The 15,320-nt window shown below is 32.5% G+C and overlaps 1 protein-coding gene across 1 annotated transcript; it reads right to left on the reverse strand.

Moving 5' to 3' along the window:
- Positions 1-1,347: 1,347 nt before the first annotated feature.
- Positions 1,348-15,245, reverse strand: LOC141456354 (tectonin beta-propeller repeat-containing protein 2-like). Its single transcript, XM_074132270.1, has 21 exons — positions 14,656-15,245; positions 12,939-13,214; positions 11,951-12,120; positions 11,713-11,842; positions 11,333-11,633; positions 11,071-11,218; positions 10,745-10,910; positions 10,491-10,548; positions 10,262-10,353; positions 10,060-10,189; positions 9,376-9,981; positions 9,054-9,299; positions 8,782-8,963; positions 7,216-7,407; positions 7,001-7,118; positions 6,728-6,870; positions 5,818-5,971; positions 5,539-5,714; positions 4,082-4,227; positions 3,348-3,466; positions 1,348-2,997 (listed from the first exon to the last, which is right to left on the reverse strand). Exons 1-21 carry the CDS (start codon positions 14,878-14,880, stop codon positions 2,876-2,878), a joined length of 3,900 nt encoding a protein of 1,299 aa, XP_073988371.1. The 5' UTR covers positions 14,881-15,245; the 3' UTR covers positions 1,348-2,875.
- Between the last annotated feature and the right edge of the window lie 75 nt (positions 15,246-15,320).

Genomic DNA, 15,320 nt, shown 5'->3' on the forward strand with positions numbered 1-15,320 from the left:
GTCCGAACTCTTGCAATGTTATTACACTAAACTCGCCCCTAATCAATTAGAGGTTATATCTTACACATTAATTGACGGCTTTGATTTTTTGAGGCTTTTAAACATTAAATTTCATTTAGAGATTCTTGGTATGTTTTTTTCTTTACCGGATGTATTGTAATATAGTTTACTAATTACATAATTTATGCCAAATGCTCCATATTTTTGTTAACTTTTGCATCAAAAAATGAGTTTCAAGAAAATAAGGAATGGCTGCTTTAAAGTAATTCTAAGTGTTCTTTCCTTCCACATTAATAAACATATCACACTGAGGAATATCAGTGTATATATAGTGGCACCTAAAATGAACAGAAAAAAAGGGTGACTGAAATCTTTGCGCAGTGGTTATATGGAGATTCCGCATAACTGCCTCATAAACTAAGAATGAGAGTTCTTAAGGATCTTATGCAGCGCATAGAATGAAAAATGAAACAAATCCAAATGTGAGCAAATTAGGAGAAAAATCGTATCACAGTGTTTGCAATAGATGTGTTAGGGGAGTCGATGAATCCCTTCAGCGATCCAGCTCAATGGGGTAGGAGAAAAGTAAAGTGGAAGAAAAAGTGGGCGGTAAGAAGTACTTAGTAAAGAAAGTGGTGGGAGATAGGTAGAGGAGGCGGCACATCTATTCAAACTATTAAAGGCAGGATCGGAGTTTCAACTAGAAGCCGATAAAACGAGACAAGGAAAAAAGACATGAAAGTAGCCCTGGGGGTAGGCCAGAATCAGGAGTCTAACTGGATGGGGCATCAGTTTAGAAAAGACTGAGGATAACGAATGGCTTTTGTTCTTTAGAACAGCAGAAGTATGTCACGTTGCTACACTAATTAAATAATTATGCCATCTGTAATTATCAAATTTTTTGCTCTGAAAAAGTGAGAAGAAATAAAATAAACAATTGCTAATTCAAAACTTTTTTTAAGTTCTTCTACCTACATCAGTAGAATTATAATGTACTGGAAAAGGCCTGGAAGTCATGTTTCAGTTTCTTTTCAATTACTAATTAAAACAAAATCGCATAATGTAAAATAAAATATTGTTCATTGTTCTGGTAACTGATTCATTAAACCAAGGAAAGAAGAGTTTAAGTCACACAATTTAAGTCGTTTTTTTTGTTTATTTTTGCCGAGCTTTCGACTTAGGGATTAGGTCATTTTATGGCTTAGGGTCAATAACATAAGCCCTCAAGATGACCTAGTTACTAAGTCGAAAGCTCGATAAAAATAAAAAAATAATGACTGAAATTGGCAACTTTCTTCCTTCTGTAAAAATAAAGTATTAAATCATTCTTAAATTATCACATAAACATCATTTCCAACTTTTATTGTAAATTTACAAACAAGAAAAGCTTTAAAACAAAATCGATTATCAATAATTTTGATAAAATAATGCCCAAAAACGGAACAAAAATATATAACTCAACATTAACTTAATTGCTTTTGAAATTAATAAAAATATAAATTTTTTTTGGTGTCCCGCACTGAAAATCTACTACTACTAAATATAATTAAATTTCTGTTTATTAATTATCATTAGTTTTCTTTTTTAATAAACAATCTTGAGAGTAGCCTCAAAAATATAATTTAAAAAGCTACCTTATGATTCCAATGATGATGTCAAAAATAAGTTTATCCAAAAAAATTTTTTTTTTTTTTAGAAGTCCAATTTAAAAATAAGATAATGTGCAACTAATACATAAAAAAGCTTCCCATTTTAAAAAATAGATCGTTATGAATAGAGCGAAATAATTAATTAAATGACTTAAATGAAAAATTATAAACTTAATCATTTATATAAAACTTTGGTATATATTGTTTTGAAAAATAAAAAAATTATATATTTTTTTAATAGATAACAAATTGAATTAAAATCAAGAAACATTGACTAGATAAAAAAAAATATATTATCTTTTAATGACTGGGCTGAATGATTTACGAATTTAACAGCAATTTAATTATTAAAAAATTAATGAGTGATGTACTATTTAAAACAAATCATCAACTCGTGTAAAATAAAGAATAATTTTTTTGTTATAAAATAAAAACAATAACAAATCAAAAAACAGAGAAAATCTTCAAGCAAGAGTTTGTTAGTTTTAAAATTTTTAAGATATCTTCAAAAAAAAAAAAAAAATTGATCTAACAAAAAAATGTAACACAACAAAAAGTTGAAATCGACATTTTGATTATGAAATTAAAGTACTTATGAACAAACAACAAAACAAAAACAAAAAACTGTTATATTGTAACTAAAGTAAATCACAATACCTAATTAAAGTTTTTTTTATATCGCAAATAATTTAAATTTAAAAATTCTAATTTTTTGTTTTCCAAATTGGAGACGTGTGTGGGCAACATCTTTACGTGAGACCAATTTTTTCATTGCATTCAAATATTTACTTAAACAATAAATTTGTTTACATTTATAAACATATACGCGTATGTAATATTTTGTTAAATATTTCAAAAAGAAATAGAAAAATAAATGAAATACATTTTAAAAAAATAAATAAATAAAATGCACTTCCAACCAGAAATATTTACTAAAACGAGAAATATAAATTCAATTTGAAAGAGATACAAAAAAAAAAAAAAAATCGTTAGATACTATAAAATAATAATAATTTCAAAGAATTAGAACTATAATATTAATTTAAGTCTTTTACAAATGGAAACAAAAGGACAACAAATTTATATAATAATCTGTTTCTGTCTCAAATGACTTATAATATCACACACTTTGACATATAATTTTTTATACTCCTAATTTTAGGGCGCCTGGACATTAATGGTATCGTTATCAAGCGTAACAACAAATCTATGACAGAAGAAATATTTCAAAGAAGCGTCCAATCTTTTTCCACAAACACTTGATCCGAAAGTGGAAACATTTTTTCAGAATGCCTCATCAGTTTTCCATTGTTTGATGATATTCCCCATAGTCCTTCATTTACAGTGGCTGAAAAATTAAAGGAAAAATCATTTACCATTGAAGGCCCGTCAACATCTGATGCCATTGGCGCCCGCAGCTTTTTTTCAGGGCACTACCGGTCTCCGAATAGCATTCTTTCTTATTGAAAACCCTATTCATCACAAGAGAAAATTTCAGGGCCAGCAGCTGAATTCAAACTCGGAATCTCGCCGTCGGATATCAGTATACTATGCCCACAGGGCTAATCCTTTCCCTAGAATTATTATTATTCGTGACCTACAGAATTACTACTACAGGCCTTCAAGTTTCTTAGTGCAAAATGAAAGTGACAAATAGAATTGTAGTACACAGATAAGAAATTTGAGAACTTTACAGACCTGAAATATAATCCAGTTTTATTGGCATTAAAAGCCAAGCATCTCCAATGTAATTGCTTTGCGTTATTCCAATCCTTTTATAAACACCTTCCCGACTTAAAGCTCTGACACTTTCACTGCTGTAAAACATAAATTTTACTACCTTAATACAAACGCATCATCAACTTTTACTAGATTTTAATTTACCATTAAAATTTTCTAAATTAAATTTATCATTAAAAGTTTCGGGATGTGAAAATAGGATTAAAAGTTTTGAAGTGTTTTTTATTATATATATATATATATATAATATGTACTACATTCTGAGTACGTGTGTGTGATGCAAACCCAGAATTAATTCTGACCAATTTGTAAAAACCATATATTAAACCTGATATTTCTGGTAAAAACTTAAAACGAAAATTACCTAATCGCAATTTCTTCTCCAATTAGTTTAGTAAGAGAAAGGAAAAATTAAGCAATTATTTTAAGTTTAAAAAGTTGAACTCTTCCGTTATTTAATTAAAATGAGTTATAAGCCGGCAGGATAGAAGACACACCAACTTTATAGTAATTAATTAACGTAGAGTAGAGTCCTATTTTTTTTTATTTTCTTGTTTAGTTCAAAAGCCAAAAATCACTCAACATTTATTTTTAGCATGAGAACAAAGATTTATCTAGAAGAGACATTGCTGTAAAATGGAGTGGAAACTATTTACGAAAAAAACAAAATTTTATTGAAAAAGTAAACCAACCTAATGCTCAACTGCAAAGCACTGATGCCTGGGACAGGTACCCATCCTGTTCCAAGTAAATAATCTGGAAATATGGCTTCCCTGGCGTATACATTCCCAGCACTGTCCAACGCCCACACCATATGTGACTGCGGACCTACATACACCTGTAAAGGCAAAAAAAAAAAGAATGTCGGAATAAAATCTGTAATAAACAACTGTCCCACAATTCCGATTATCAAATATTAGCAGACAAATTTTATTCAAACATATATTTAGGAGGAAAATAATTGTTTACAAAAAAAAGTAAAGTAATGCCTATTTTTTCAAGCGGGCTTTACTTAACTACCAACTACCAAAGTAGTTGTCATGGATGGAGGCAGCTAGCAAACGTATTTTACTATAAATTTCTTTTATTAATCATTAAATAAAATCCAAGGCTCAGATAGAGAATCAAAACGAGTATCACACATTACATCTTAACTTTGCAGGCCTCGTCTCTAACCGCTCGGCTACCGTAGCGCTTTCACTGACGTGAGATCCTTCATTTACAAACAAATTAAAGTAATACACTTGAAGCCAGTAATTAAAAACTCAAAGCCGCCGATGGTAAGCGTTTACAATCTTTCTGTAAAGTTGCAGACTTACACGAGTGAAACTTTCTGAATTTCAGAGAGTACAGCGTGTTCCAGTAGCCCAAAAGACTGAAGATCTAAGATCATTAAATTTTTCTTCTTAAACACTCGTACGAGACTCGTCAGTTACAATTTGATGGGCCCGCCACACCGTGATATCTAAGTAGTGAAGTACAAAAGCTTCAGCTACTGACTCAGCGGCGATGACAGGTCTTGAAATTCCTGTGAATTACTTCCGATTATCTTAAAAATGTATCGATCATTTTGGGACTTTCGCCACTGGAGGAAGAAACAGACCAATTAAATTAATTTGCATATTATAGAAACGGGAATGTAGACGTTAAAGATGACGGAGAGTGAGTACATGTATGTCGCGTAATTTTACTGCACTTATAGATGAGGCAGGTTTCGGACTATTGCATACAGTCTCTTTTTACAGAGAACCAGACATGGTGCCAGCAATGTGCTTGATTTTAGATCTCTTTGAACATCCTATAGCGTAGACTTTCCTGAATGAAAGACCATTTTCAATCGCAGAATAAAACGTCCCAAAAACGTTACAACTATCTTTTCTAGTACCTTGGTCAGTTTGGCTGTATGAACGATAATCGCAACGTTTAAAGTACAGTTGTGCGACGTGTAGCACAACGTTGCTGAAGTAAGAATGGACTTCAGAAGAAGCTTAATGGTTAAAAAAGCTATTTAACGGCATACATAGTTTAATATACGAACTTGATTAATGTTTGAAACACTATCGAAGAGGCACTTCCACACTAATAGATATTTACATTTCGCAGAACTCTTAAAAATTCGTTCGTATAAAATAAATAAAAATTAACGTACCTTATTAAAAGTGTTACTCTGTAAGGGTTTGCCTTCAGCGAATACCCAAGCTGGTGGAAAAGTGTATGAGGCTATTTCAAACGGAGAACCAACGACCATTAGAACTTGACCTCTTAAATCGCAGGCCCACACGACGTCACAGCCACAACTTAAGTGTGACAGTTGTACTTTCTTATCTAAACAAGGAAAAAATCACAGATGTTTAGATAGAAAAAGTTTCAACATAATTTTCCCGACGCAAGAAACTATTAAAATTAAAAAACTAACAATTTAACTTACCAAACTGTTCTAGATTCAGTTTTCTCCACGATTTTCCAGCTGATTGATTGTTAGTGATGCCTTGTCTTACAAAAATCTCTCCTTCATCAGAAAGTACCCATAAAGATTGGGAACTGCTGGCTAAACAAATTATATTGCATGGAGTTGCCACATTCTGTAAATGGAAAATAATCTGGCATGAAATATTTTGAGTATAATAATGTATAATTGTTGCAATTTATAGTGAGTAGCTCTACGAGCTGACTCGTATGGGAGTCAGAAAATAAAGAGCTAAGTGGTGCCCAAGTTTAATATAGTACCTAGGACACCAAGTACCTAGGACCTTGATGTTAGCGGCTACAATGGTAGAGAATAATGGGTAGTAGAAGCTCATTTGAAGTCTACAGACAATTTATCTTTAAGTAGAAGGACCGCAATAGAACAGAAAGTATTTTTGGCTCCGACTTCAACATAAGCGACAACGAAATCCTGAGATGAGCGACCAATCAAGCAGAATCCTACTCAATATAATATGTGATAATGATGAAATATTTCCATCAAATGAAAAAAAAAAAAAATTGAACACACTGGGTCCTCAGAAGAAAACTAGTTAAATCTATCCAAAAAATTATTGAGCCGATCACAGTTAAAAAAGAAAAAGAAAAAATCTCACTATTAAAGCACTTGACTCCCATGCGAAGAACCCTCAAACCTGGCTGCCTGACCTAAAATTTTCCCTAACATCACGCTGCTCTGATGACTGTGTTCTCTGTAACTACAGAAATTGTTCAAAATTCGGAAGAGCACTAAAAAAAAAAAAATCTAATGGCGCCAACGACCTCAGCTGATGATGAGCATTAAATTAAAAAAAAAAGAGATGTTATAAAATAAACGTTAAAAATAATTTGTAAAACTTTATTTGCTATTTTACCTGCATATCTGTTAGAGATGGTGATATAGCGTACAGTTTGTTTCCTTTACTGAGCGCCCAAATGCAACCTTTATCTTCAAAAACTCCTTCCGCACATATTTGAACACATTCTATATCAATATTGCATTGATCCCACCTGTGACCTACAAAAAAACAAGGATATTTTCAAGGAAGAAATTATTAGTTTGTAGGAGGCCCTAAAAAAGTAAGACGAAATCAAAAACATTGATTAATTGAAACGAGTAGAAGTAAAATTTAGAATTATTAAATTACCAATAACAGAAGTAAAGTTGTAATAAATCGATGGTCTTAAACTACTAGATATGTATATTACATCTCTACTTGCACATAAAGAAGCGACATCATTCAAATAGTTCTCACCAAAGAATACCTGAACAAAGTTTGCAAAATGAATCTTCTAGAAAAATTCGCAATATATATTAATAATTTTTTTTTTTTTTTAATTATAAGTTTATCAAAACCTGTACCTGCCACCAAATCAGTTTACTGTTCGCTGGAAAATTGGTTACATACAGGGAATTATTTTGATCCACCAGCCAAAGCATACGTTTTGGACCAATCGCTAAAAATTTAGCACCAGGTCTCGGTATCCTTATTCTAATCCAGTCAATACCATTATAGCTTAATACTTTAAAATCTTCGGTTATAGCAAACAAGCCCTGAAAAAAAAATAAATAAATAAAAATTTATTTATAAACTTTCTGAAAGTTTCTTACTCATGAAACCAGTAAATAGATAATTTAATAAATATACAAATAGATAAATTATCCAAAAGCATGCTGTAAAGACGTCCAGCGTTGCGGATAAAACGACACTTTCAAAGAAAGTAATCTTTGTCGGTCACTTTTAATTTTTTGAAATCAATTTTTTTTAACCTTATTGCTAATTTTGTTTATTTTATTTCAGTAGAGATCTATATTTTGGAGGTTCTAGATCAATAATTGGATTTTAATAAGAAAGGGAGAACAGTACCTCTGAATGTTTGCTATGTACTACTAAACCAAAATATACTGAATAAAAATATTGTTTCAAATCATTGCAGTAGAGACAAAACCTTCTTATGATGATGTTAAAAATGATAAATGCATGATCGATGCCAATTCTAAAATAAAATAAAAAAATTAGGGAAGGGATTAGCTATGCGATTAGCGTACTGGACTCCCACGCGGAGGTCCCGGGTTCGAATCCAACTGCTGACCCTTAGATTTTCTCTACCTAGGATAGGAGCTTCTTACAGCTCACTGTCCGGTGATGAACAGTGTTGTCTGTAACGAGAGAACACTGTCCGGAGATCGGCAGTGCACTGAAAAAAGCTCCGGGAGCCAATAACCTTAGATGCTGACGCGCCTTAAATGATTTTAAAAATATATATATATATATATATCCATTACAAAAACACAAGCTCAAACATGTACATACTTGAATTTCGAAAATAACAGAGGGAGACTGAAGGAATTACTGATATTACTACTTTGTTTCGATAGAAATATTAAATGTTGAGACATTTTAAATTCAGGTCTAACTACAATCCTCAACAGACCTAAAAATCAGTTGTTTCTTTAAAGTGTTAGATTGCAAGTCATTACTCTACGTTTAAAAAAAATAAAGGGTAGCTTTGAGAAAATCCACAGAAAATAAGAAACTAATTCGCTAATACACTTAGTAAACTAGTTTAATAAGTGTTTTAACAGACTTTTCAATGAACCTTTATTTAGAAAAGATCGTTCACACCCCAAGGGAAATGCTCAATAGGAAATGGACAATAAATTTTAGCTAGAAAGTGAAATTTTAAGAAATTCAATGTTACATTTTAAGTGTACACTGAAAAATATCAAAATATGTATTGATAACATTAAAAAGGCAGTAAAGTGACCTTCTAGTTGCGGATAGATGTTGGGCCGAAACTTAGTACCGGAAGCGATGGGATAAAACAAATTTTTAATACTACTATTTTTGTCATTGAAATGTTTCGTTCAAACACAAATTTAACCATAATTCAATCGATTTAAAATAAATCAAAAATTATACTTAACCGATCTTGTAGCATAAACTTTGCAAAGCCGTTTTGCGCATGCAATTTTTTCCACTGTCTCGTTTCCAGACGAAAGTAGAAAAAGTTCACCATTACTAACGAACCATATTTTATCTTCCGCCATGCTGATCCAGTCGACATTACGGCCAATAATTTTCCAACTTTCATTAGATCTCCAATCGTCTGCACATATGTTCTTATATATCTCACAAGTATGTACTCATTCTCAATGCAAAAGATAACTATTTATGGATTATGAAAAAAAAACCTTACTGGAATAATATGCAATAGAACAATGTAGTCTAACTGCTGAAGCAGAGCCTGATTCGTTTCTTTGCGAAGAAATGCAAATACAATTAGATTTGTAAGGCATTCTTGTCCATTTTTCACTGCAGAAAGCATATGAATTAAGTCCAGGACTACACATCAGCAACGTATCATGATTTAAAATTCCACGATCATTTGAAATAGAGACGCCCTTCTCTGGACACGACATTTCACACCAACCCTCATGAAGAGCTGAAATTAGTGTCGAAATTATGTTCAGAAGTAACTTACTTAATCAGAGATATAACCAAAATGATATGACACTAACTTTTAAACTGAAAAGGATTCATAGAAATTTCAACTAACTGTCCAATATCAGTCTCAAATGATGAACATGATTGACTGTCACCAGGACAATCTTCTCTACTTTCTATTGAATAATTAATTTCTTTAGGGCTATCAATCAGACATAAAAGTGTTTTATCATTTGCTGAGGAATCATCAACTGACAAACCACTACTGCTACCTAAAGATATTACATCAAAGCTCGGAACTATTTCCTGTGAACTGAAACTATCTTGAGACAATTCAGCCGTTTCGTTATTCCTCCCAGTCAACCCAGCTTTATCACATTCCGATTGCTCTGTTTCTAATCTTTCCGATAGAACTTTCTGTTCACTAGCCGCATCAACTTCAAAAGTAACTTCTAAATCTGTTTCATATTGAATTTCTTCCTGAACTTCCTCCTGAATAAAATTGTCTTTACTCTGCTGTAAGCTTTGATTTTCACAAGAAGGAGCAGAATTTTCTTCCACTTCAGGTTTCTGTCGTATTTCAATCAAACTGCAATCATTTTCTTGAAAACCGTTGATATAACCATTTGCGCAAAGTACAGGAACATTTGTAGCAATCACTTCTTCTAATTCGATCTCTTCTGCAATAAATAATATATATATATATACATATACATAAATTTTGACAAAAACTTTAAGTATATTGTAAAACATCTTACCTTTCGGGGGAGGAAAAACTAATGTCTCGTCCAATAACTTCTCTTTCTCTTTTAAATCTTGAACGATGGCGTCAAGTGCTCTAAGATCAGGTTGAATATCTTCGGGTAAGTTATAGTCAACATTTCCTACCTAATTAACAATGCTATAATTAATACCTTCCTTTATGTTTCGTATAAATATTGCCATGATAAATAAACATACAGATTCGCCATTGACTATTGTTTCTTCATGCTCCATTGATCTTTGAAAACTACTCCAAGAATTTCGACTTGACTCAACATTTTCTTTGATAGCTGTGAATGAAATAAAGTAATTTCTGCATTAAAAGCTACTCACAATATTCTTGTTGACAGTTTTATTTAAGAACAATTTTAATTCAAACCAATTAGTATATGTATAAGAAAAAAAAAAAATCAATAGCTTTACTTACATTTCATGTTTTCACCAACGGAGTTTCTTCTTTTCTTTTTTGTTTTGCGTTGTTTACTCTAAAAAAAAAATATATATATATGTATATATATATTGTATATTATATATACAGATATAGATACATATATATACCAGTTTAACAGCTTACCGAATTAAAAATAAAGATGAAGTGACAATTTTAGCGAAAACATCAGAAAACTATAGAAGAAATAATCAGTAGTTAAAAACACTTGTAAAAATATATATTCTACTAACCTTGGTAAAGATAATTTCATCAAATTCTTGTTGACCTATCGCAGAAAACTGATGATTTTTTGAAGATTCTAAGCGCAATTCAGGCACTCCATCTCTGAGAGCAACCACAGGTGGTAAAAGACTGGTTGAATCAGTGCCATATGTTACTTCATTAGCGGATAATTCCCTATGTAAAAAAAATTATTTCTTCAAATAATAAGTATTTTTGTAAAAACAAATAATTTTCAGGAAGTCCAATCTTAAACATGAAAATTACTTCCGTACATACGAACTACACCACAAAAAAACAAGAAGCATGTTGTGAAAATAAAATAAGAACAACTTACATGTTAGCAGTTGACGCAGATAATTTTATTCTTGATGGCGGAATTAAGTGAGGAATAAGAACAGATCCCACTATGGGTGTTAAATCAAATTTAGGTAAGCCAGTGACAGGTTCACCTGAGGCCAGATTTCCAAATCCTCCTATGCTGCCTTGTATTAATTTGATATATTAAGCCGATTATTTTTCGTATTATTCTTATTTTTTGTAAATAAACTTCAAAAAGCGTGATCAACAAGACAATTTAATAAAATAATGCAACTTACTGTCATACGCATCTGGAGCATAAGCAAGCCTCACAAGATCTCTTTCACCCATCACAAGAAATATTTCTTCCGGCGTAAGAGCAATTTCTGTAAGAGGAGTAGCTAAATCAATGAGGCAGCACGCGACAGTTACCCTGTTTGGATCTATCACCAACAGGCACTCATCTCTAAAGGAAACAAACAGCCCATCCTTCCAGTAGTTAAGTTTACCAAATTCCAGATTCCTCTTGCCACAAGGTGATGTACGTTTAAGAGGTGGCCTTAAGAAGCGAACAGTTTCTTTTTCGAGGTTTATAACGTTCTTTAAATGAAAAAAAAAAATCGTATAAAAAATGCAAACTTATCTAGCTAAAAAAAAAAGGAAGCACGAGATAACTCACCTTGAACAGTATAGTATTTTTCACATTTCCTTCTAAATCCGCTTTCCATAATCGCAGTCCTCCTCGACAACTATAAACACCTACTTCTCCATTTTCTTCCATGAAAAAACAGCCGCCTAACTCCAACAAGCTGAAAAGGTTTGTACAAATCCAAACAAATATTGAAGACTTATTAAAAATTCAGTAAAAAATACAAACTAGTTTTACTGCCTTATGTTAATCAATCAAACTTTCTTACCTATGTCTCTCTCTTTGACCAATTTGCAAAATTCGCCAACTGGGCTTGTTATAGTGACAAATTATGCATCGCAATTCTGTAGCAACAATCAACACTTGTTTGTGCTGATTATAAGATAATTGATAAATTTTATATTTTTCGTTTAATATTTCACATGCCCTTGAAAGACTCTAAAAAACAAGAATAAATTACAAATGATTAAGGGAATTTAAAAAACGATACAAATAATTTTGAGTAAATAGTAATTTGAACATAAGCAAACGTCCTTGCTAAATGTTAAAATGTTTGTTAGAATTACATGAGTAAAAGTAAAGTAATCGCCTTTTTTTCAGGCGGTGCTTAACGTCCAACTACCAATTAGTAGTTAGTATACGTGGGATTCGAACCTGGGGATCATCCTTTTACACAGTCACGCTTCTTAACCAATGAATCACATCAGTATACAGCTATAATAAAATATTTCTGTACAGTTGTCTTGCGCAAATCGAATCTTTAAAGTCGACGGCTCTAGACATTTCCAGAAGAAATTAGTCTGAACTGTAATTGTCTACTAGATCTGCAAGCGTTAACGGCAATATTCGGATAGAAAAATGAATCCGCAAAAAGAAGGAATGAAAAAACTTATTTAGATGACCAGATGAGTATCGACCAAAAAGTTGAGAAACATAAGCAGGCTAAGCAGACTTACATCGAACAGAAAAAGAAGAAGGTAAATGAGATAATGAGGATAAACCTAATGAATATGCCCATGAGAATGGTCAACCTGGTTTGGAATTAGACAGTGATGGAGAAGAGGGATGGAGGAAGCCTGAGGATGGAAAGAGGGAGGGGAACAAAGTTCAATGGCAGATCGAACAATTCGCTAATTAAAGCAACAGGAAATAGCTGGTAACTTATTTGAAATCATTAATCACTAAATACTAAGTTCAGATATTAAATTCTCAATGGTTTCTAACCAACTTTTATTAAGAATATGCTTATAACTTACCATACAATAATCAATTTCAGTGTAAACAACAGAACCTAGTGAATCACCACTAAATAACTTTTGACCATTAATACTCCATGTTAAAGAAGTTACTTGTGATTTGTGCAAATCGTTAACGGTATAACGTTCAATATGCTCTGCTTTCTTTGGCTGCACCCAATCTGGTAATTGCTTTGGCAGACGAAAGATGGTCACTACCCCAGCGCTGTCACCTGCGGCCACCATATATTCAACCGACGTAACAACTTTGACGCATGTTATAGAATATTTGTTATTCTGTAAAATACAAACATGAAGATCCTAAGTTAATCTAAATATAGGATTTAATTAATTTTATATAAATCTACAAAGAATATGGAGAATTAAATCTCATGGTCAACAGATAGTGTCTATCCAAAACAAAATAAATCTTTAGAGTCACCAAAAAATTATAATGGTTTAATCTGTGATTTGGTGAAATGCAAAATATTTCTTCTTTCAATCTCTGTTTTTTTTTATAAATTCGTAGGTCGACTTTCAATCTCAGCATGAACGCCAATATTAGTGTAACAGTAATTAACGTACACCTATTTTATCAGGCGGGCTTTACGTCCAACTTCAGTTAGATGTCGTGGTCAGAGGCGGATAAAATATTTGTAAATTTTTAAATTCACTACAAATTATTGTAAAATAATTATGTACTATAAATTTATCTTATTAACCATTAAATAAGATCCAAGGCCTAGACCGGGAACCGAACCCAATTACATAATAATATCTCCTTTGCGGGCCTCGCCTATAACCGCTCGGCTACCGAAGCGCCTCAGTACTGGTGTATTCCACGTGCTGCATATACTACTTTAACCCTTCCTGAAATAAAACTACTTCTTTACGTTGACGACTTAAAAGTTTTCTGTGGGAGTAGAAACGTTCACACACTGCAAGAACATCAAATCACAGCGTTGGTAAATCTCTGAACCTGGGCAGATAAAAACGCAATGATCCTGAACCCCTCCAAAACTAAATACCAGCTCTTTTTTCCGTCAACTAAAAGGTATAAGGTTTCCTTAGATAATTCTAGATATAAATTGAGCTGAAATAAACGTGCTAACCACTTGGTAAATGAGGAAAGAAAAGAATTAGGCTTTTCGAAAGGAAATTGCGGCTTTGAACCAGAAAGAGAAAACTGAGAAGCGGAATATCAGTCACTGGAATGATAACGCTCCTGCAACTGCTATATTCAAAACCAACTTACTTTCTTGGAAAAAACTGATATCGCTCATATAAGCATTCAGTCAAAATTTGAACCAGCAGAACCATGGGTGCAGCACAGTAGTGGCGGACCCAGGTAGCAGTAGTCACAAACCGTTGGAAAATTAACTTCGAAATAAATTATTATTATCGGGTATTTCTTCGAAAAGAGACTGGATCCCGAGCATTGTAGTCTGCATGAACAGCAGATTAACAGGCTTGCTAAGGAATCAAAAGGAAGGTGAATATGAAGAAACCCCCTAATATATGATATATGACTTGCAAACTTGCATCCAAGAGGAAATGGTATCTTTCATTCGGACAGTAGTTCTGTTTTGTATAATGTAAGAAATTATTTTGCTATCAAACACAATTTTTACTCTGTAAGGAGGTGCATAGCAGAAAAAGCCGCACGGTACAGTTAAGTGTGAACAAAAAAGATAAAAAAAATCAAAAAGCGAGCAGACAGAAGTTGGGATCTACTTACTTCTGGTCTAAGTTGTTGAACAACATGCGTCCTTCTATCGTACCAAAACACAATTCCTGCACTTGTACCGATTGCGATACATTCACTGTCAGCGTCCACACATGTAAACTTCACATCTTCCAAAAACAGCCCAACTCTTTGGCGCAAAGGGATCTGCTGCAAAAGTTTACTTAAAGGGGCCCACTCACGGAGCACACCATCCTCTTCCATATGAGGTGATGACATTTTTTTGAAAGAAGTTAATTTTTAAATATTTTTGTCAAGATTTCTTAGTGTTGTAAATAATACACATTATTGACAGCGTACATTTTTCCATGTCATTAAGTAACTTAAAAAAAGTTATCAATTCAACAATTCATAAATCACTTAAATGCTATTGAATTCTCTCCTGACCAGTAATACATGTTTCAATTACATGCATTATTAATCATAGATAATCACTGAATATAGTTCCATAGAACCCATTTAACAGCAGTTTTATGTACAAGTTTTCACCTGATAAATTCTAACTTCCTTCAAATTCTTTTTATTCTAATTGGAGCAGTTTATTAAAGTAGGAAAAAAATTAAGCACCACTTCACATAACTTATCAAATGATGTCTGGATAAGGTTATAAGGGATAAGGGAGGCGTAAACAGATACATCTGGCTAAAAAAGTGACGCAC

Source organism: Rhodnius prolixus, unplaced genomic scaffold (assembly GCF_049639745.1).
Source record: "Rhodnius prolixus isolate KJV_2025 unplaced genomic scaffold, Rpr scaffold_4, whole genome shotgun sequence".
NCBI lineage: Eukaryota > Metazoa > Arthropoda > Insecta > Hemiptera > Reduviidae > Rhodnius > Rhodnius prolixus.

What these genes read in the sequence shown, in the direction of transcription:
- LOC141456354 (XM_074132270.1), bottom strand. Translation starts at nt 14,880, where the DNA reads ATGTCATCACCTCATATGGAAGAGGATGGTGTGCTCCGTGAGTGGGCC. An exon ending in GTAAACTGATTTGGTGGCAG is followed by an intron (nt 7,119 to 7,215) that starts GTACAGGTTTTG and finishes AACTTTGTTCAG; the next exon opens with GTATTCTTTGGTGAGAACTA. An exon ending in CAACTTTACTTCTGTTATTG is followed by an intron (nt 6,871 to 7,000) that starts GTAATTTAATAA and finishes GTTTTTTTGTAG; the next exon opens with GTCACAGGTGGGATCAATGC.